Source organism: Oratosquilla oratoria, chromosome 12 (genome assembly GCF_046742065.1).
Source record: "Oratosquilla oratoria isolate Oo_2021 chromosome 12, ASM4674206v1, whole genome shotgun sequence".
In the NCBI taxonomy this organism is placed as follows: Eukaryota; Metazoa; Arthropoda; class Malacostraca; order Stomatopoda; family Squillidae; genus Oratosquilla; species Oratosquilla oratoria.
In genome coordinates, this window is record NC_134788.1 from 17,163,613 (window position 1) to 17,187,348 (window position 23,736).

The following is a 23,736-nucleotide window of genomic DNA, read 5'->3' on the forward strand; positions in this document are numbered from 1 at the left end:
AGTACGGAAAGAAGCTGAAGGAGGAGTGGGAGGGAGTAAAGGATAGAGTAGTGCTGGGTGTGGAGGAGGAATGGGGATGGTTCAAGGAGGGATTCATAAAGTGTGGAAGGATGGTGTGTGGAACAAGAAGGACAGGAGGAAATAGAAGAAAGGGTAGTGAATAGTGGGATGAGGAAACAAAGAAGGTTGTAGAAGAGAAAAAGCGAGCTTTCACAGATTGGTTACAAAATAGGACGAGGGAGTCATATGAGAGGTACAAAGAAAAGAAAAGAGAAGTAAAGCAACAGGTAAAGGTTGCAAGGAGGAGAGTAGATGTGAAATGGGGTAAGAGTATGACAGAAAGTTTTGAAAGTAATAAAAAGATGTTTTGGAAAGAAAATTAAGAGAGGAAGAGGAGGCGAATTAAGTAGAGAAGAAAAGGTAAAAGGTGCAGATGGAGAGATGATAATGGAAGAGAAGGCAGTAAGGGGAAGATGGGTAGAATATTTTAGGGAGTTGCTAAATGTGAAGGAGGATAGGGGAGGAAAGATAGCTGCAGTGGGAAATGCAAAGAAAATGAGAGTGATGAGTGAGGAGAATAGAGGAGAAATAAGGATGGATGAGGTGAAGGCAGTTGTTAAGATGATGAAAGCAGGTAAGGCACCTGGTCTGGATGGATGCCATGCAGAATGTCTGAAAAAGGGAGGTACAGTGATGGTGGACTGGTTGGTGAGGCTATTTAATGTTTGCTGGAGAGAAGGTAGAGTGCCGGAGGACTGGAGGAGTGCCTGTATAGTTCCTCTTTACAAGGGAAAAGGGGACAAGTGTGAATGTAGTAGTTTCAAAGGGATTAGCTTGTTAAGTGTAGTTGGGAAGGCTTATGGGAGGATCTTGATTGAGAGGATTAGGAGAGGAACAGAAGGAGTAATTGGTGAGGAACAGTGTGGTTTTAGGACAGGTAGAGGTTGTGTAGATCAGATTTTTGTGGTAAGACAGCTATGTGAAAAAGCTATAGGAAAGGGGAAGGATGTTTTTTGGGCTTTTATGGATCTGGAAAAGGCTTATGATAGGGTAGACAGAAAGGCACTGTGGGAGGTTATGCAGATATACGGGATAGGAGCAAAGCTTCTGGGAGCTGTCAAGAGTTTTTATGAGAGTAGTAGAGCTTGTCCCCGTCTGGGGTATTGGCTTGTACCCGTTTGGGGTATTGGCACCTGTCTGGGGTATTGGCTGCTTGTTATTGTGGCATGATAGAAGAAATTCTGTTCATAGAGAAATGATGACACTTTTATACTACGACTGTCCCTCTGTTATGCTGTCCCCCAACCCCTTGTTGCTGTCCTGTACCATTTCTCTGAGTATTCTCTTTCTGTGATGGGGGAATTCCCTGTGGTGGGGGAAAAGAATACTGCCACCAAGTATCCCACTTGGATCGTAAGAGGCGAGAAGAAAGGGACGGGGAGAGGGACTAGGCATCCTTCTCCCTGTAGCCCCATGGGGCATATATCCTAAAAAGAAAAGTGAAGGCATAAGGGGTGCTGGAGGGCCTCGGGCCAGCACCCTAAGGTTTGGGTCTTTTAATGTGCGTGGATGTGGTACAGATGAGAGTAAAAGGGAAGAGATAGGTAGTATGTTTGTGAGAAAGATGGATGTGTTGGCTTTGAGTGAAACTAAGTTGAAAGGGAAGGGTTAGTGTAAGTTTGGGAGTGTAAGTGGGAGGTTATCAGGAGTGAAGAGAGGGCGAGGGAGGGAAGGGGTGGCTATTCTAGTAAGTGAGGAGATAGGTACACAGGTAGTGGAGTGGAAGGAGGTTTCCTCAAGGATAATGTGGATGAAGGTGAAACTGGGAAAGGAGATGTGGGTCTTTGTAAGTGCATATGGGCCTGGCAGTGAGAAGAGCGTGGAAGAAAGGGAGGCCTTTTGGATAGATTTAAATGAGTGCATAGAGGGTTTAGGAAGAAATGTCAATGTAATAGTACTGGGAGACCTTAATGCTAGGGTGGGAAATGGTCCAATCGATGGAGTGGTTGGGAAGTGTGGAGTTCCAGGAAAGAATCGTAGTGGAGAGTTGATGGTGGAAATGTGTCTAGAAAGAGAGTTGATGATAGCAAATACAGTGTTTCGGAAGAAAGTCAAGCATAAGTACACATGGGAGAGGGTGGTAGATAGAGCGCTAATGGATTATGTAGTGGTAAATAGGATTATGATAGGAAGAGTTAAGGATGTACATGTGCTGAGGGGAGAGGGTGGGGGAATATCAGATCATTTTTTGGTGGAAGGTAAGCTGAGAGTGGAGGATAGATGGAGAAAGAGGAAAGGGACAAAAGGTAGGGAGGTTCTTAGAGTGAACTCCTTGAATGAAAAGGAAAAGGAGAAGGAGTACGAAAAGAAGCTGAAGGAGGAGTGGGAGGGAGTAAAGGATGGAGCAGAGATGGGTGTGGAGGAGGAATGGGGATGGTTCAAGGAGGGAGTCTTAAAGTGTGCAAGGATGGTGTGTGGAACAAGAAGGACAGGGGGAAATAGAAGAAAGGGTAGTGAATGGTGGGATGAGGAAACAAAGAAGGTTGTAGAAGAGAAGAAGCGAGCTTTCACAGATTGGTTACAAAAGAGGACAAGGGAGTCATATGAGACGTACAAAGAAAAGAAAAGAGAAGTAAAGCAAAAGGTAAAGGAGGCAAAGAGGAGAGCAGATGTGAAATGGGGTAGGAGTATGACAGAAAATTTTGAAAGTAATAAAAAGATGTTTTGGAAAGAAATTAAGAGAGGAAGAGGAGGCGAATCAAGTAGGGAAGAAAAGGTAAAAGGTACAGATGGAGAGATGATAATGGAAGAGATGGCAGTAAGGGGAAGATGGGCAGAATATTTTAGGGAGTTGCTAAATGTGAAGGAGGATAGGGAAGGAAAGATAGCTGCAGTGGGAAATGCAAAGAAAATGAGAGTGATGAGTGAGGAGAATGGAGGAGAAATAAGGAAGGATGAGGTGAAGGCAGTTGTAAAGATGATGAAAGCAGGCAAGGCACCTGGTCTGGATGGATGCCATGCAGAATGTCTGAAAAAGGGAGGTTCAGTGATGGTGGACTGGTTGGTGAGGTTATTTAATGTTTGCTGGAGAGAGGGTAGAGTACTGGAGGACTGGAGAAGTGCCTGTATAGTTCCTCTTTACAAGGGAAAAGGGGACAAGTGTGAATGTTGTAGTTTCAGAGGGATTAGCCTGTTAACCCTCTACTGCCCACGCGGATGAATTCATCCGCTAAATTATCATTAAGTATAACTGAAGGAAAACTGCATATGTGATTCTCTTTCCCGACCAGACGTTTTCGTCCTGTATCTAGCTCCCGCGCTATACTTGACTCCGCCCACTTTCGGCAGTATTACGTTCAGTACATGAGCAGCCATTAGAAGTGTAACCTGTGCGTCATTCTACTGCTAAATAGCATCATAATTACTCTCATGGACAATATATCAGGTAAGATATCTGTATGGAAAAATTCTTATAGGTTGCTGACATGTTGATAGTTATTTTTATATATGTAAGCACACTGTTAGAGCCATGTTCTTGTGTACATGTGGGTTTTATTTTGGAGGACGAATACGTCCATTTGGGAACATGGCGTTCTTCTCAGTCTTTCACTGAGCATACAAAGATGTATATTAGTCCCTATTTGCTTGTAATCGTTATCACTTTGGGTAGTATGGTGCATTTGCATATTGTTCACTAGGTTATTTTAGGTATGATTTACAGTAATAATAATAATAATAATAATAATAATAATAATAATAATAATAATGATAATAATAATTATTATTGTTATTATTGTTGTAATAATAATGATAATAATAATGATAATAATAACTAATTACTATCATTTTTCAACATTATTACTCCTACAGATTTCCCTGTATCAATCTTTTATGGCAGACTCATAGAGAAAGCACATGCAAGAAATCCTGAACAAGTGCAAGTGATTGACCTGGGGCATGTTGATAGTGATGATGACACTGAAGAAGAGGTCGAACATGCCCTTATTATGCATCCACTTGTACCTGCTTTTACAAGTTGCATTGGTATGTTGTGATATTTGAGTAATTACTTTTAATGTAGATGTATGTTATAGCCTATTCACTTTGATATCAGTCATACTTCTCTGAAATAGTGTTCCATGTACTATGTTGATTTTTTATTTGTTTCAGATACATCAATGTTTGATCACACTTCTGAAAGAGCTACTTTTGATGCATCTGCTGACCTGTCACTTGATGGAGAAGACGACACAGTTTTTTTGGAAATTACTGCACCAAGAGAGAAAAATGTAGAGGCTCCACAAGCCCAGGCAAGGAAAGCTCGTGCTAATACTAGGGCCACTACTACATCATGGGTCCCTGCTGATGAAAATGATGTTACTACAGATCACAACTATCTTGGACCAGAGTCTATTTTCAATGATGACTTACGTCAGCCTATTGAGTATGTAAGGCAGTTTCTTACAGATGATTTACTTGAGACATTTGTAACACAATCAAATCTATATTCTGTACAAAGGAACCCAAACAAGCCTCTAAACACAAATAAAAATGAGTTGGAACAATGGCTAGGCTTGTGCATATATTTTTCTATTAGTAAGCTTCCTAATATCAGAATGCATTGGTCTCACCATTTAGGTGCTATGAAAGATATGGCTGCGGATGTTATGAGTCGTAATCGTTGGGAATCCATCAAAAGTAATTTCCATATGGTTGTTGTTGTTGTTGTTGTCGTTCCCTAGACTGTCTGTCCGAGCAGTCCCGTCTCCCCAAGGAAGGCCACAGCCGAGACTGGGTTTTCCCACAAATCCTTTATAGAGTGTATGTTGTGTTGTTTGCGTGCATGATTGTGTATAATGCAGTCTTCCATTATGTGTTGTATGGTATGGGGTGAAGTGTTACATCCTGGGCAGCTGTTCACAACACGGTCGTCCAGCCTCCTCTGGTAGCTTAGAAGTGCTGGGTGGTGACCGCATCGCAGTCTGGCCAAGTGGACTCTGTCCTTACGTGGGAGAGAGGATTCAGAAGGGTGGATATCAGGGGGTCTGGCATGCAGCAGTGTGTTGTCTTTCAGTGTGTTAATGGAGCGGTGAGTGATATGATTATGAATATGTTTCCGGAGGCTGGTATTTGGTGGTTGTGGAGGAAGAGAAGAGAGTATCTTTGTGTAATAAAGGTCTTTGGGTGTAGTTTTAATGTTTCTTGGTGTGTGTGGGTGTTCTGCTATGTAGTGTAACGGGTGTGATGTGTTTGTGGTGGCTGCAGCAAGTGTTTGTGTGCCTCTCATGTCGAGGTGTTCCTTGACTTTGAGGACTTTTGTTTCATGGTGTAAATGGTCTGTAGGTGATGTATTTGTGCAGCCTGTAATTGTTTTTAGGGCTTTGTTTTGTATGATTTGAAGGGTGTTGTGGTGTGTCTCACTGAGATTAGGAGCCCATGCAGGACTCGCATAATTCATCACTGAGCGTATACATTGTTTGTATATTGTTATATTAGTTTCTTTGTTTTGTCCAAATGTTGTTCCAGTGATTGACTTAAGTGCGTTAAGTCTAGGTGTGCATTTGTTTTTTATGTTTGTGAGGTGTTGTTTGAAAGACATGGATGTATCGTATGTTACACCAAGAATTTTCGGTGTGTTTGTGTGTGGTATTAGAGTGTTGTTGATGTAGAGATGAGGTATGTATTTGTGTTCTTTTGTCCAGTTGGTGAGAAGTGTTGCTGTAGATTTGGTTGGAGCTATTTTGAGTCTGTTTGTGATGAACCATGTGTTGAGTGTGTCAAGGTAAGGCTGGATTATTTCTGCAGCTTTGTCTGTGTTACGATGTGTGCATGTGATTGTTATGTCGTCTGCGTAAGAAGAGATTTGTATTTCTGAGGTGTCTGGCGTGGGTAAGTCATGCATGTATAGATTAAATAATGTGGGGGATAGAACTGAGCCCTGCGGTACTCCGTTCTTAATGTTTCTGATGTGCGATGATTGGCCATTATATGACACATGAGCATTCCTGCCTGCCAGATAATTGGCCAGCCATCTTTTGGTGTTATTGTGCATGTCTGTGTTATATATTTTATTTGTTAGGTTGTGGCGGGGGATAGCATCAAAAGCTTTACTAATGTCCAATGTTATAAGAAGTGTTCTGTGGTGGGGCCTATCTGAATTGATGCCATCAAAAATTCTTTGTGTGAGGTTTGTCAGAAGAGTGTTTGTGGAGTGTAGTGGCCTAAAACCGTGTTGTGAGTCAGCAAGGGGAATATATGGTGTGACAAGTTTAAGTATTAGGCGTTCAATGACTTTAGAGGGGGTGCAGAGAAGTGTGATTGGGCGGTGCGATGATGGGATTGTTGGGTCTTTGTTCGGTTTTGGGATGGTGATTATTTTACCATGCTTCCAGATGTCGGGTATAGTGTTGTGTGAATAGCTGTAGTTTGCAATGTTTGTGAGTGCGTGTATACCTTGTGGTCCAATGTGTTTTAGGTGGATGTTGCTTATGTTATCAGGGCCACAGGCAGATGAGTGCTTGAGACTATGCATTATGAGTTTTGTCTGACTGTCTATGAAGGGTGTATAGTCCGAGTCTGTGGGAAAGTCTTTCTTACGTCGAATGGTGCGTCGGTCGTCAGGGTGAGATGTAAGATGGCTCGTCTGTGCAAAATGACGTATGAGTGCGTTTGCTTGTTGTCTGTTTGAGGGTAGATTATCTGTTGTTGTGATTATTGCTGCGTGAGAGCGTGTAGTGTTAGTGTTGGATAGTGTGATGCTGTTGAGTGTTTTGTACAATTTGCTGGTGTTTGTTTTGTGATCAAGTGTATTGATAAAGTTTTGCCAATTTTGTGTTTTTTGTTCATGTATTTTATTGGCAATCACAGTGTTTAGTGTTTGTATTTGGTCTGCTATGTTTTGAGGGATAGGTGTGGGGGTATCGTGTTTAAGTGTGTCACGTTGTCTGATGAGGCCTTGGATTTCTGGTGTGAAGTTGGGGTTGTGTGATTTTCTGTTGCCTCTAGGGATGTATCTCTTGTCTGCGTTTTGTATGATTGTATTATGGTTGACAATAATACTGTTAGCCAGGATCAATCTCAGAATAATGATAAGCTTTTCAAAGTGCGACCCATGGTAGATCACCTCAGAGAAAAATTCCATCAAATATCAAAGGAACAAGAGCTCTGTATTGATGAACAAATGATTCCTTTCAAAGGAAACAGTACCTTGAAACAATACATACCTGGCAAGCCACATAAATATGGGTATAAATTTTTTGTATTAGCTGGTAAGGATGGTATGACTTATGATTTCATGCCATACACAGGAAAAATTCAACCTGTGAATGATCCAGCAATACCTGATCTTGGTGCAAGTTCCAATGTTGTGTTACACCTATCTCAAACCATAGCACCCAACTGTAACCACTACATGTATTTTGATAACTGGTTCACTTCTTTGCCTTTGCTGGAGCACTTGGCAACAAGGAAAATTTGGTGTTGTGGTACAGTGCACCAAGCACGCCTCTCAGGCATAAAGAGAGGAAAGAAAGATGAAAAAAATTTCATGAAAAAAGGGAGAGGTGCTTTTGAAGAGCTAAAGAGTACAAATAAGTCAACAGAAATTACATATGTCAAGTGGTGTGACAACAAAGTTGTTCATCTAGTGTCCACTTTTGCTAAAGCTCATCCAATAAAGAATGTTTCAAGGTATGAAAGAAAGCTCTCCCAAAGGATTGATATCCCTTGTCCCGATATAGTCCAGAAATATAACCAGGCAATGGGAGGAGTTGACTTGGCAGACTGCCTAATTTCTTTGTACAGAATAAATATTAGATCAAAAAAATATCATCATCGTATCATCTTTCACATGATTGATATGGTGCTTGTCAATAGCTGGCTATTGTACAGAAGGGATGCACTCCATCTCCAACTGCCAAAGTCGGAGGTTATCCCTTTGGCGTACTTCAAGATCAGAGTAGCATTTTCCTTGATGATAGCAGGGAAAGAAAGCAGTCGAAAAAGAGGAAGACCATCTCTGCAAGATTCTACTGCTGCATCAGCCAAAGTAGCTAAATGTGGAAGGCCTCAGTCATTACCTGAAAATTCTATCAGGTATGATAGTGTTGGCCATTGGCCTTGTGTAGAGGAACAAAGAAGGACCTGTAAGAGAAAAGGATGCACAGGCAAAACAAACATAGTATGCTCTAAATGTAAGGTCAATGTATGCCTCAATGGCAAGCAAAACTGCTTTGTACAGTTTCATACAAAATAGGTAGAGGTGATACTATATTACTCATATTTAGTGGTCAAAACTGTTTGATATACTTATTATTGGTGTTGTGAAACAAAAGTAAATAAATACTAAGAAAAATTAAAATTTGTATTTCATGAAAAACCAAAATGGATGTATTTCAAGAAATATACTTATCATTCGTCATGCCCATTTGGACGAATTAGTCCACTAATTCAAAGTCACTTGATATGAGTCATCAAATAAAAATGACAACATATATGTGCAACTTGGTCTTAAATTAGAAGAAAAAAGTATGATTTTTTTTTTATCATGACAGATAGAAAGTTGGGCAGTAAAGGGTTAAGTGTAGTAGGGAAGGCTTATGGGAGGATCTTAATTGAGAGGATTAGGAGAGGAACAGAAGGAGTAATTGGTGAGGAACAGTGTGGATTTAGGACAGGTAGAGGTTGTGTAGATCAGATCTTTGTGGTAAGACAGATATGTGAGAAAGCTATAGGAAAGGGGAAGGATGTTTTTTGGGCTTTTATACATACATACATACATACATATACCAAGGCTTTTTCCCCCTTACAAGGGAGGTAGCCAAAAAGGGAAAGGCATAAAAACACTCCCACCCATTACATCCCTAAATACCCTCCACACCCCTCCCACCCTTCCTCTCATCTGAGCACCTCCTGGATGACGGGTCATCCCTGCACCCTGCCCACCGCCCTGGGTCAGAAGCAGTGTCGCAAGACACAGCACATCCACAGCAAGGCCGCTTCATTTAATCGGTGACCCCCCCTCTCCGTCCCCCTTTGCATATAAGGCGAGGACGGGGAAAAAATCCCTTCGGGCTGCGTCAAAATTTACTCACACATACTACCCCACCCCCCACCCCCCCCGCCCATTCCTCCTCATGCAGTCACAACATCATCCATATACAACCATTCTCCACTCACCTCTGTCTTCCGTCCTCTCCCTTCCTTCCTCAACAGACATTCCCCTCTTCCCCAAAGCCCCCTTCACCCCATCCATCCACCTCATCCTAGGACGTCCCCTCATGTTCACTCCCTCCACATCTGCCTTCCATACCTCTTTTACTAGTCTTTCTTCACTCATTCTTTCCATGTGTCCAAACCATCCTAATATTCTTTCATCAACCCTATCTCCCAAATCCTTTTTCACCCCTGTTCTCCTCCTCACCTCCTCATTTCTCACTCTATCCAGCCTAGTAACCCCCACCATACTTCTCAGGCACCTCATCTCAAACACATTCAAACTCCTTCTCTCTTCTTCTCTTATGTTCCACGTTTCTGCCCCATACAGTGCTGTTGGCACAATCACTCCTTCATACAGTCTCCTCTTCACATCCATTCCCAAATGTCTATTCCTCATTACACTCTTTAATCCACCAAGGCATTTACTCGCTTCTCTCAATCTACATTCTACCTCCACCTTCACTCCACCTTTTCCTGCTACACTTGCACCCAAGTATCTAAAACTATCCACTTCCTCCAGTCTCTCTCCCTTAATGTTCACTTCCAGTCTACTGCCACTTTCACCCCTTGTACATCTCATCACCTTACTTTTACCCACATTTATCTTTAGCTTTCTTCTATCACATACTCTCCCAAACTCTGCCACCAGCTTCCTCAATCCCTCCTCTGACCCTGCCACAAGCGCAGTGTCGTCCGCAAACAACAGCTGGCTCACCTCCCACTTTTCTCCATTTTCTTTAACCATCTCCAATCCCTGACTCACTACCCTAGCATTCACCTCTCGCACCACTCCATCCATGTATAAGTTGAACAGCCAGGGCGACATAACGCATCCTTGACGAAGTCCCACCTTTACTTCAAACCACTCACTCTCTCCATTTCTAATCCTAACACATGCTCTACTACTCTCATAAAAACTCTTGACAGCTCCCAAAAGCTTTCCTCCTATCCCATAAATCTGCATAACCTCCTACAGTGCCTTTCTGTCTACCCTATCATAAGCCTTTTCCAGATCCATAAAAGCCCAAAAAACATCCTTCCCCTTTCCTATAGCTTTCTCACATATCTGTCTTACCACAAAGATCTGATCTACACAACCTCTACCCGTCCTAAATCCACACTGTTCCTCACCAATTACTCCTTCTGTTCCTCTCCTAATCCTCTCAATTAAGATCCTCCCATAAGCCTTCCCTACTACACTCAACAGGCTAATCCCTCTGAAATTACTACATTCACACTTGTCCCCTTTTCCTTGTAAAGAGGACTATACAGCACTACTCCAGTCCTCCGGTACTCTACCCTCTCTCCAGCAAACATTAAATAACCTCACCAACCAGTCCACCATCACTGAACCTCCCTTTTTCAGACATTCTGCATGACATCCATCCAGACCAGCCTTACCTGCTTTCATCATCTTAACAACTGCCTTCACCTCATCCTTCCTTATTTCTCCTCCATTCTCCTCACTCATCACTCTCATTTTCTTCGCATTTCCCACTGCAGCTATCTTTCCTTCCCTATCTTCCTTCACATTCAGCAACTCCCTAAAATATTCTGCCCATCTTCCCCTCACTGCCATCTCTTCCATTATCATCTCTCCATCTGTACCTTTTACCTTTTCTTCCCTACTTGATTCGCCTCCTCTTCCTCTCTTAATTTCTTTCCAAAACATCTTTTTATTACTTTCAAAATTTTCTGTCATACTCCTACCCCATTTCACATCTGCTCTCCTCTTTGCCTCCTTTACTTTTTGCTTTACTTCTCTTTTCTTTTCTTTGTACGTCTCATATGACTCCCCTGTCCTCTTTTGTAACCAATCTGTGAAAGCTCGCTTCTTCTCTTCTACAACCTTCTTTGTTTCCTCATCCCACCATTCACTACCCTTTCTTCTATTTCCCCCTGTCCTTCTTGTTCCACACACCATCCTTGCACACTTTAAGACTCCCTCCTTGAACCATCCCCATTCCTCCTCCACACCCATCTCTGCTCTATCCTTTACTCCCTCCCACTCCTCCTTCAGCTTCTTTTCGTACTCCTTCTCCTTTTCCTTTTCATTCAAGGAGTTCACTATAAGAACCTCCCTACCTTTTGTCCCTTTCCTCTTTCTCCATCTATCCTCCACTCTCAGCTTACCTTCCACCAAAAAATGATCTGATATTCCCCCACCCTCTCCCCTTAGCACATGTACATCCTTAACTCTTCCTATCATAATCCTATTTACCACTACATAATCCATTAGCGCTCTATCTACCACCCTTCCCTCCACCACCCTCTCCCATGTGTACTTATGCTTGACTTTCTTCTGAAACACTGTATTTGCTATCATCAACTCTCTTTCTAGACACATTTCCACCATCAACTCTCCACTACGATTCTTTTATGGATCTGGAAAAGGCTTATGATAGGGTAGACAGAAAGGCACTGTGGGAGGTTATGCAGATTTATGGGATAGGAGGAAAGCTTTTGGGAGCTGTCAAGAGTTTTTATGAGAGTAGTAGAGCTTGTGTCAGGATTAGAAATGGAGAGAGTGAGTGGTTTGAAGTAAAGGTGGGACTTCGTCAAGGATGCGTTATGTCGCCCTGGCTGTTCAACTTATACATGGATGGGGTGGTGTGAGAGGTGAATGCTAGGGTAGTGGGTCAGGGATTGGAGATGGTTAAAGAAAATGGAGAAAAGTGGGAGGTGAGCCAGCTGTTGTTTGCGGACGACACTGCGCTTGTGGCAGGGTCAGAGGAGGGATTGAGGAAGCTGGTGGCAGAGTTTGGGAGAGTATGTGATAGAAGAAAGCTAAAGATAAATGTGGGTAAAAGTAAGGTGATGAGATGTACAAGGGGTGAAAGTGACAGTAGACTGGAAGTGAACATTAAGGGAGAGCGACTGGAGGAAGTGGATAGTTTTAGATACTTGGGTGCAAGTGTAGCAGGAAAAGGTGGAGTGAAGGTGGAGGTAGAATGTAGATTGAGAGAAGCGAGTAAATGCCTTGGTGGATTAAAGAGTGTAATGAGGAATAGACATTTGGGAATGGATGTGAAGAGGAGACTGTATGAAGGAGTGATTGTGCCAACAGCACTGTATGGGGCAGAAACGTGGAACATAAGAGAAGAAGAGAGAAGGAGTTTGAATGTGTTTGAGATGAGGTGTCTGAGAAGTATGGTGGGGGTTACTAGGCTGGATAGAGTGAGAAATGAGAAGGTGAGGAGTAGAACAGGGGTAAAAAAGGATTTGGGAGATAGGGTTGATGAAAGAATATTAGGATGGTTTGGACACATGGAAAGAATGAGTGAAGAAAGACTAGTAAGAGGTATGGAAGGCAGATGTGGAGGGAGTAAACATGAGGGGACGTCCTAGGATGAGGTGGATGGATGGGGTGAAGGGGGCTTTCGGGAAGAGGGGAATGTCTGTTGAGGAAGGAAGGGAGAGGACGGAAGACAGAGGTGAGTGGAGAATGGTTGTATATGGATGATGTTGTGATTGCATGAGGAGGAATGGGCAGGGGGGGGGGGGTAGCATGTGTGAGTAAATTTTGACGCAGCCCGAAGGGATTTCTCCCCGTCCTCTCCTTATATGCAAGGGGGGACGGAGAGGGGGGGGGTCGCCAATTAAATGAAGCGGCCTTGCTGTGGATGTGCTGTGTCTTGCGACACTGCTTCTGACCCAGGGTGGTGGGCAGGGATGACCCGTCATCCAGGAGGTGCTCAGATGAGAGGGAGGGTGGGAGGGGTGTGGAGTGTATTTAGGGATGAAATGGGTGGGAGTGTTTTTATGCCTTTCCCTTTTTGGCTACCTCCCTTGGAAGGGGGAAAAAGCCTTGGTATATGTATGTATGTATGTATGTATGTAGTAGAGCTTGTGTCAGGATTGGAAATGGAGAGAGTGAGTGGTTTGAGGTAAAGGTGGGACTTCGTCAAGGATGCGTTATGTTGCCCTGGCTGTTCAACTTATACATGGATGGGGTGGTGTGAGAGGTAAATGCAAGGGTAGTGGGTCAGGGATTGGAGATGGTTAAAGAAAATGGAGAAAAGTGGGAGGTGAGCAAGCTGTTGTTTGCTGACGACACTGCACTTATGGCAGGATCGATGGAGGGATTGAGGAAGTTGGTGACAGAGTTTGGGAGAGTATGTGATAGAAGAAAGCTAAAGATAAATGTGGGTAAAAGTAAGGTGATGAGATGTACAAGGGGTGAAAGTGGCAGTAGACTGGAAGTGACCATTAAGGGAGAGAGACTGGAGAAAGTGGATAGTTTTAGATACTTGGGTGCAAATGTGGCAGGGAATGGTGGAGTGAAAGTGGAGGTAGAATGTAGATTGAGAGAAGCGAGTAAATGCCTTGGTGGATTAAAGAGTGTAATGAGGTATAGACATTTGGGAATAGATGCTAAGAGGAGACTGTATGAGGAAGTGTTTGTGCCAACAGCACTGTATGGAGCAGAAACATGGTACATAAGAGAAGAAGAGAGGAGTTTGAATGTGTTTGAGATGAGATGTCTGAGAAGTATGATGGGGGTTACTAGGCTAGATTGAGAAATGAGGAGGTGAGAAGGAGAACAGGGGTGGAAAAGGATTTGGGAGATAGGGTTGATGAAAGAGTATTAGGATGGTTTGGACACATGGAAAGAATGAGTGAAGAAAGACTAGTAAAAGAGGTATGGAAGGCAGATGTGGGGGGAGTGAACATGAGGGGACGTCCTAGGATGAGGTGTATGGATGGGGTGAAGGGGGCATTGGGGAAGAGGGGGATGTCTGTTGAGGAAGGACGGGAGAGGACAGAAGACAGGGGTGAATGGAGAATGGTTGTATATGGATGACGTTGTGATTTCGTGGGGTGGAGTGGGCGGGGGGGGGGGGGGTAGTATGTGTGAGCAAAATTTGACACAGACCGAGGGGATTTCTCCCCATCCTCTCCTTTTATCCAATGGGGTGATGGAGAGGGGGGGGATCGCCGATTTGATGAAGCGGCCTTGCTATGGATGTGCTGTCTTGCAACACTGCTTCTGACCCAGGGCAGTGGACAAGGTGCAGGGATGACCCGTCATCCAGAAGGTGCTCAGATAAGAGGGAGGGTGGAGGGGTGTGGAGTGTATTAAGGGATGGAATGGGTGGAAATGATTTTATGCCTTTCCCTTTTTGGCTCCCTCCCTTGTAAGGGGGAAAAAGCCTTGGTATATGTATGTATGTTAAATGACACAAATTATGAATGTTGTACACAACATGCCTAGAACCATACACATCTTTAAAGTGGTTTACAAAAGCAATCAATTATCTATGTGCTTTTTCCCGTTTCTGGACCTCTGGGTACTGAAACCAGAAATGTGCTCACACTCAAAAGAAGAATTTTTTTTATAAACATTCTCATTAATCTGTTTCAGGAGACAAACTGGTCCAGTATACAAAAGAAAGGCTCTGAATTCTGTGGCTTTATATCTATCAACTTCATCTAAACTTCTTGGTTTTCTGTTAAATTCTCACAAGGCATGTAATTTGCAAGTTCTTCCACAGATTTTCTTTATCAGGTCAGTTAGACCTAATGGAGTTTTACAAATTGTCCGAGGGTCTGAAGGCAAATTTGCATCAAATTGCAAATTGAAAATTTTAACAAGGTCTCTTAGAGCGCAGTGCTTAATCTGGTGTTTGATGGCTCAGTTCTTAACCAAGGTTTCGGTGTCTACAGATTTGTAGGGCAACAACACTTCCATTTGTGCACCATTTTCAAGGTTTCGGGTGATTTCGGCCAAGGGTTTTTCTGGGCCAAAATCACCAGAACTCTGCAGGGTAGGATATTTCGGCCAGTCCTCCAAATGTTGCTATTAGTATTTACTTATTAATGAAAGAAAATATATTATTAAAACAATTTATAAAATTACTTATATATCATTTGAAGTAACAATATTTTTTGCACATACTGTGAAAATGAAATTAAATTTATTAAACAAATTATCTAAATTGAAATTATACAACTTTCGTGTGTGGACTAAGGTAAATGGTCTTATTGTTGCACAAAAAGTTGCCTAATGTTGTCACTGATAACACAGAGTCTAGGGTTAGTTTGTTAAAAAATATAATTCTGGCATTAGTTTATCTTGATGTTAAATGTCATGGTAACGCTCTGTGTTACTATGATGTTTAATGTCAAGATAGATTTAATGCCAAGATAGTGCAAAAATTTGTTTTGAACAACCCAGCCCAAGTTCAACTTCATTAGTGAGCATGAAGGGGGGAAGTGCATCGAATGTAGGATGTTTCGGCCAGAATTCTGCAGGGTAGGCCGTTTCGGCCAGTCCTCCAAATGTTGCTATTATTACAAAGGATTACAAAGGATTACAAAGGCAAAGCATGCCGACAGGAGACCTTATGATCCATATCTAGGTCGGATGCAAAAAAAAAAAAAAAAAAAAAAAAAAAAAAAATCATAATAATAAATTAAAACTATAACAATGTAAATAACAATTAAAATACATAAATAAATGCATTGGTATAGTTGAATAACAAACAGGTAAATAGTAAATGATAATAATTTGACATATAACTAATAATAAATGAAAATCAGAGACAAATTATAACAAAACAAAAACAAATAATATAACATAAATTATAATAATTACAGCATCTTACTTAGGTATTTATCTAAATGATTCTTAAAGCTTCGAACTGGACTACATTGCACTACCTGTGCAGGAAGTTTATTCCATTCATTAACTACACGGTTGGCAAAGTTGTTTCTACCTACTTCCAAATTGAATCTATTTCCGGACAGTTTGAGACCATTGTTTCTTGTCTGATTCTCATTCAATGTGAAAATTTGGTCACTTTTGATGTTGTCAATTCCCTTTAAAATCTTAAAGACCTGTATCAAGTCACCTCTGAGTCTACGCTTTTTTAGGGAAAACAGATTCATGTGCTTAAGTCGATTTTCGTATGATTTATTTTTGATATTTGGAATCAGTTTTGTGGCTCGCCGTTGTACTTTTTCCAGTCTGTCAATGTCTTTAATGAGATTCGGTGACCATACGGAAACAGCATATTCCAAATGTGGACGAACTAACGATTTATATAGCTTGTTAATGAGTGATGGACTTTTGAAATCAAAAGATCGCGCAATCAATCCCAGAATCTTATTTGCTTTCTCAGAGGCTGAAATACACTGTTTGGATGATTTGAGGTCGTTACTGATAATTACGCTGAGATCTTTTTCACTATCCACTTTTGTTAACGAATTTCCAAATAACTTGTAATCGTACTTACTGTTATTTTTACCTATGTGCATTACCTTGCATTTACTTGTGTTAAATTTCATTAGCCACTTTTCAGACCATTGCTGTAATTGATCTAAATATTCTTGAATATCTAATTGGTTTGAGTGATCATTTGCCACTCCGCACAGTTTTGTATCATCAGCAAATTTGGAAACAGTAGATTTTAGTCCATGGTCTATATCATTTATATATACTATGAATAGAAGTGGCCCAAGAACGGAACCCTGAGGAACTCCACTTGCAAAACTTTTCCATCCAGAAGTTTTTCCATTTAAAACAACTCTCTGTTTTCGACCTTTCAACCAATTACTAGTCCAACCTAATAGGCTACCACTTATTCCATGCAAAGCTAATTTAGTAAGTAGTCTTTCGTGTGGGACGGTATCAAAAGCTTTTGCAAAGTCTAGATATATTAAATCTATATTGTTTCTTTTGTCAAAATTCGAGACAACTGTGTTGTAGAATTCGAGTAAGTTAGTCACGCAAGAACGTTTCCGTCTGAAACCATGTTGGCTATCATTTATCAAACGGTTACTTTCTAAATGATATTCGATAGCATCTCTGATGATAGTTTCCATTATTTTTCCTACGATCGAAGTCAAACTAATAGGCCTATAGTTATTTGGTTTCTTTTTGTCACCTTTTTTGAATATGGGAGTAACGTTAGCTAGCTTCCATTCTCTTGGGACATCTCCGGATATGATGGATTTCTTGAAAATAATATCTAATGGAACAACAATCTCATTTTTCATTTCCTTTAAGATTCTTGGATGCCAACCGTCAGGCCCTGGTGTTTTATTAACTTTGAGTTTGTCTATACAACTTTTAATTGTTTCTTTTGTTATATATACCGTAGTAAGTAAGTTTACCCCATACTTTTCACAGGTTTCAGTTTGGAATTCACTTTGAGGTGTTTCGTTTACGAATACCGAGCTAAAATAATTGTTTAAGAGATTACGCATTCCTTCATTTGAATATTCAAGTTGACCGTCAGCAGATAATAGTGGACCAATGTGATTCCTAACAACCTTTTTATCTCTAATGTAACTATAGAATTCTTTGGGATTCTCTTTGGATTTCTCAGCGATGTTCATTTCGTATTGTCGTTTTCTTTTTCTTATTGTCTTTTTTAAATCTCTCTGTATTGATACATAACTTTCATAGTCATTAGATGCACCCGAGCACTTATATTTCTTATAAGCCTGTCTCTTTTTAGCAATACTTTTTTCAGTTTCTTTGTCGAGTCACTTTGGGCGAGCCTGATTTGGGGGACGTCTGTCCTTAAAAGGAATGTAAGTTTGAATCATCTTAGTGAGCGTATTTTGAAATATTTCCCACATCTGATCTACAGGCCTTTCGTTTAATTTTTCCTCCCAATCTGTAAGCTGAAGCTCCTGACGTAGTTCTATGAACTGAGCTTTACTGAAATCGGGTATTTTAGAAGCACAAGTATCTATTCTAAAATTGTTTAGGAGTTTGAATCTGACTAAGTTGTGATCGCTATTTGCAACAGATTCAACGACTTCTACATCAGTTGCCATGCTTTCGCGGCTAGTGATCAATAAATCGAGTAAGTTTCCATATCTTGTGGGCTCTTTTACATGCTGAATTAAGTAATTGTCACCAAGAAAATCAATCAAGCGACTACCTATATGGCCATGTTCAAGGGTCATCCAATCAATGTCAGTAAAATTGAAATCACCCATTATCAATAAATCCCGGTTGCAGAAACTAGACAGTTCTTGAAATAACAGTTTGTCGTCTGCTAATGATAATGTCTTTGGCCTATATATTACACCTATATTCATTTTTTGTCCATTTGTTTGGGTTAACTCAACCCACAAACTGTCATATGCATCCTGTTTCACTTTCTCTAAAACACAAGCATGAACATTGTTTTTAACGTACAATAGAACACCCCCACCTTTCTTGTGGTTTCTATCCTGATGAAAGTGTTTAAATCCCGCAATATTAAATTCAGCTTCGAACTCTGTACCATATAACCATGTCTCAGTTATTCCTATCATATCGAGATTTTCGCTTTTGACATACGCCTGTATTTCTTGAAATTTGTTCCTAATACTACGAGCATTAAAGTACATAGTTTTAAGAAACTCCTGATTATTTCTTTTTGACACATTTTGAGTTTCAATATCATGTCTTATATCATCATTTTGTTTTTTATTTATGCCTTGCTCTATATTATTATTATTTGGTCCTTCATTGACATTCAATGCCTCATTAACATTTCTCCTATCAAAATTAACATTTCCCCCATCACGGACATCTGGTCGATTACGGTCATCCGATCTATTTTGTACATTTTGTCCCCCTACGTCACCGTGATTCACGCCGGCCTCCCGTCGTTCAGTGACATTATGTCCGGCATCACTTTCTAAAATTATATTTTGTCCTCCAGTGACATTATATCCTACCGTGATATTTTTTCCTCCACTATAATTACATCCCATCGTGATCTTTTGTCTTCCACTGTCATTACATCCTATCTTGATATTTTGGCCTTCATTGACATTCTGTCCGGTATCTCTTCCTAAAATTATATTTTGTTCTTCACTGACATTATATCCTACCGTGATATTTTCTCCTCCATTATCATTACATCCTATCGTGATATTTTGTCCACCACTATCATTATTTCCCATCGTGATCTTTTGTCCTCCACTGTCATTACATCCCAAGACATTACATCCTAATGTGTCATTTCGTCCTCTAGCGATATTACATCCTATCATGATATTTTGGCCTTCATTGACATTCTGTCCGGTATCCCTTCCTAAAATTACATTTTGGCCTTCAATGACATTATATCCTACCGTGATATTTTCTCCTCCATTATCATTACATCCTATCGTGATATTTTGTTCTCCTTTATCATTACTTCCCATCGTGATCTTTTGTCCTCCACTGTCATTATATCCCATTGCGACATTTTGTCCTATGACATTATATCCTAATGTGACATTTCGTCCTCTAGCGACATTATATCCTAAAATTATATTTTGTCCTATACTGGTACATTGTTCTACATTAATGCTATACTCTACACTGTTTTCCCAAGTACATTCTATTTCCCCTTCCCTTTGGCCTTCTACCCTATAAAAGGAGCTGGTTCATTACAAACTCCCACAATGAGGTTTGTAAGAACATCTTTGCCTCTGCGGGTAAGGTGGATCCCATCAGAAGCGTAAAGGTCATGGCGCCTAGAAAAGAGATACCAAGGATCAAGAAAGTGGTATCCCAATTGTGTGCACAACTGCGATATCCTATCATTGATCCCTATGGCTCTACTGTTCCAACACGAACCTGCGTAGATCCTCGGGAGGATCCCACAGACTACGTGACGGCTCCCACGTTCCTTCATCTCCTGAAGGAGGACCTTGTAATTCCGAACAAGCTCCTCTGATCTCACCCTACCTACATCGTTACTACCCGTATGTACAATCGTAACCGTGTTCTTCCGTCCTTGCTCCCTGATGGACCGGGTACAATCAACGATCCCACGGCCCGGTTGACATACAAGCTTGCAACGTCGCTTAGTCTTTCGCTGCAGGATGTCGTCATAGCCTCGAACCATGGAGTCCCCCACCACCAAGAACTCCTGGTTTTCAGCCACTTCATCCTCCAGTAGAGCAAAACGATTGACTAGAGCCAGCGGTTGCTCCACAGGGCACACGTCTACCGAACGCGGGCTCGACAAACGGGACCCCACGGAGCGCCACTCGCTCATGGCAGTGACAGTAGGTGAAGAAGTGGAACGCTCTTTGGGTTGTGGGGAGGGTTCACTCTTCTCACGGAGCGCACTCCTGAGAAGCCGAATTTCCTCCTCACACATCCTGAGACGGACCTCTAGGTTCACGCAACCTTCATAAGCCATTTCGCTCCCCCTTTAGCAATAAAAACGGCAAAGAGAAAATACAAATCAACAACAACAAAAAATCAAAGCGGTCTCTAATAAACTAAATACGCGAAGCTTACTCTGCTTACCTTATACTATTTCTCCTACCTTTGGAATACGGTAACAGAAAACTGTTTTGAAATTAAATAGAACCCTGCACTTTATCTTATATCTGTAACTGTATAGCGCTATACGTATACAATTACAAAAACACAACACAATCACTTAACACTATTCGGAGATATAAAATTCACAGGTATTCACTAGCTGGTGTCTGTGCAGAAAAACGAGGTCTCTAGCTGAGGTCACGAGCGGACTGAGCTGAGGTCACGAGCGGACTGAGCTGAGGTCACGAGTGGACTGAGCTGAGGTCACGAGTGGACTGAGCTGAGGTCACGAGTGGACTGAGCTGAGGTCACGAGTGGACTGAGCTGAGGTATTATATTATTACTTCCTTCTTATAGAAAGAAAATATAAAATTAAAAGAAGTTTAAAAATTGCTTACATAATAACATATCATTTCAAGTAACATTTTTTGCACATACTGTGTGAAAACGAAATTAAATTTATGAAACAAATTATCTAAATTAAAATCATACAGTGTACCAAGCCAGGGCACCAAGCCTTCAAGCTTAAAAGGTTATTTTCGCTGGGCCGAAATCACTGGTGATTTCGGCCCAGAAAAACCATGGGTCGAAATCACCTGATCCCATTTTCAATTTCACTTTCCTGTCTCTGATTGGTCGCTACTACTATAACTGGTCAGCAGCTCATAAAGATTGTCTACATTGTTACTGCTGGTATCATCAGAGCATAGATATGCACCTACTTGTACCTCAGAATCATTTAAACTAGTACTACATTTGTCCTTTCTCTGATGTTATTAACTCTGCTTGTACTGTACTACTGGCAATGCTACCGGCATCATCCTCGACATTTTCTTGCAAATACTAACTTTCGCTTCTGTCTCCGACGGAAAGTCCAGGAGGAAGACATTGCAGCAATTGGTATAAATGGTCATAGTGTAAAGGCAGTCACCACCAAATTTTGAGAAAAAATGCGCAACACTTCCCACATACCGCAATATACCAATAACGACTCCTGTATTGTTTGGCGTCAAAACAAGCGCCAATAACAAAAGTACCAATACTTTTTGGCATAGACATAACGTGTTATAAATCCATATGACATATGTTATAAATCGTAGATATGAGAGATAACCAGTTATTTGAATTGATTTTCTCCTGTTATTAACAAAAAAGTAAAACTATAGGTAAGGGTAACTGGATTATTTTTACGGTTTTTTTATGATACTAAATAGACAAGAATATAATGTCATGCACATAACCTATATAGGATAGTCTTTGGTTATGTGCATGGCATTATATTAATTCTTGTCTATTTAAGTATCATAAAAACTGAAAAAAATAATCAAGTTACCCTTACATAAACAAAGACTATCCTATATTTGGAGTGCATTGCAATATATTAATTCTTGTCTATTTAGTAACATAAAAAAAACGTCAAAATAATCCAGTTACCCTTACCTATAGTTTTACTTTTTTGTTAATAATAGGAGAAAATCAATTCAAATAACTGGTTATCTCTCATATCTACAATTGATAACATATGGATTTATAACACGTTACGTCTATGCCAAAAAATATTGGAACCTTTTGTTATTGGCGCTTGTTTTGGCTCCATAGAGTTGTTGTTGTTGGTGTATTGCCGTGAAGTGGGAAGTATTGCGCATTTTTTCTCAAAATTTGGTGGTGACTGCCTTTACACTTTTACCATTTATACCAATTGCTGCAATGTCTTCCTTCTGGACTTTGTGTCGGAGACAGAAGCGAGAGTTTGTATCCTATTTGCAAGAAAATGTCGAGGATGTTGCCGGTAGCATTACAGTTGAGTTGACATTATGATTTTACTGGAAGAGGCCTTTTTTGGCCTGACTCCAGTGTAGACTGTAGCAGCCTGAATTCTAGTGTGATGTTGGTGCTGCCCGCGTGCAGTGTTAATTTGTGCTCTATTTTTTTTTTTATATATGTTCTTGTCCCTTCCAGAATTTGTCTAGCCTTGCCTCAAAACTTTTGACTGTGTCTGCATTCACCACCCATTCTGGCAGCTCATTCCAATTATTAATGACTGTTATTAAAGGAGTACTTTGTCAGGTCCAACCTCGCTCTTGGCTTAGATATTTTTCGACTATTTCCCCTTTTACTGGACCCCTCTCTAAATTCAAAGAGACCCTCAGTGCAGTTTCTGTCATATAAACCAGTGACGATTTTGTAGGTCTCAATTTGATCTCCCCGGGATCTCCTGTATGCCAAGGTGGGCAAGCTCAACTTCCTCAGCCTCTCTTCGAATGATAACTCCTTGAGGGATGGCAATAATTTAGTTGCTCTCCGCTGTACATTCTCCACAGCCTCCAAATCCTTCACCAGATGGGGACACCAAACCGGGTTGGCGTACTCCAAGTGCGGCCTTACAAGAGTCGTGTACAGAGGCTTGAAAATGTATGGTTCTAAATGTTGAAAGGTCCTTCTGATCAGCCCTACTAACATATTGGCTTTATTGATCTTTTCTGCCAGGTGTATGGAGAAGTTTAGTTTATCATCTATGATCACCCCTATGTCTTTTTCATTTCCTGTCTTACTGATGTTGCCGTACATACTATAACCCTTCTCTTCCATTGTGGTCCTCCCTAACCTCATATACCTGCTCTTCTCTGGATGAAAACTTAGGAGCCACCTCTCTGTCCATTCTTTGAGCTCATCCAGATCCCACTGTGACCTATCACAGTCTTCCGTGCTTTGTATTGTCCCTGTATATCTTAATGTCATCTGCATATAGATACACTTTACTTCCGTTCACTGCTGCCTCTGGCAGGTCATTGATAAATATTACAAAAAGCATGGGGCCAAGAACAGATCCCTGCAGGACTTCGCTTGTTTTTTCCTTCCATCCAGAAGCCTCTCCATTTATCAACACCCTCTGTTTTCTCCCTGTTAGAAAGTTCTGAATCCATCTCAATATTTTACCTTCTACCCTGTAGCTTGATATTTTTTCTATCAGACGTTTATGTGGTACTCGGTCGAAGGCTTTCATAAAGTCCAAGTACACCACATCCACAGCCAAACCTTCATCTATTGCCTTAGTCCAGTCATCCAGTACCTTTATTAACTGTAATGTAGTTGATCTTCTAGAAATGAAGCCAAACTGTTTCTCACTAAATAACTTATTCTCCTTCATATGTCTAATTACCTCCTCCCACAACAGTGACTCCATAACCTTGCATAGGACACTTGTTAGGCTGACAGGTCTGTAATTTCCTGGATCGCATTTGTTGCCT

At 41.0% G+C, this 23,736-nt stretch overlaps 2 protein-coding genes across 2 annotated transcripts; one reads left to right on the forward strand and one right to left on the reverse strand.

Annotated features, from left to right (window-relative positions):
- The first annotated feature begins 3,357 nt into the window (after positions 1 to 3,357).
- LOC143030237 (uncharacterized) lies at positions 3,358 to 4,742 on the forward strand. The gene is made up of 3 exons (XM_076193396.1): positions 3,358 to 3,445; positions 3,871 to 4,044; positions 4,171 to 4,742. Exons 1-3 carry the CDS (start codon positions 3,430 to 3,432, stop codon positions 4,740 to 4,742), a joined length of 762 nt encoding a protein of 253 aa, XP_076049511.1. The 5' UTR covers positions 3,358 to 3,429.
- Positions 4,743 to 22,522: 17,780 nt separating this feature from the next.
- LOC143030238 (uncharacterized) lies at positions 22,523 to 23,077 on the reverse strand. The gene has a single exon (XM_076193397.1). It carries the CDS (start codon positions 23,075 to 23,077, stop codon positions 22,523 to 22,525), a length of 555 nt encoding a protein of 184 aa, XP_076049512.1.
- Positions 23,078 to 23,736: the final 659 nt, after the last annotated feature.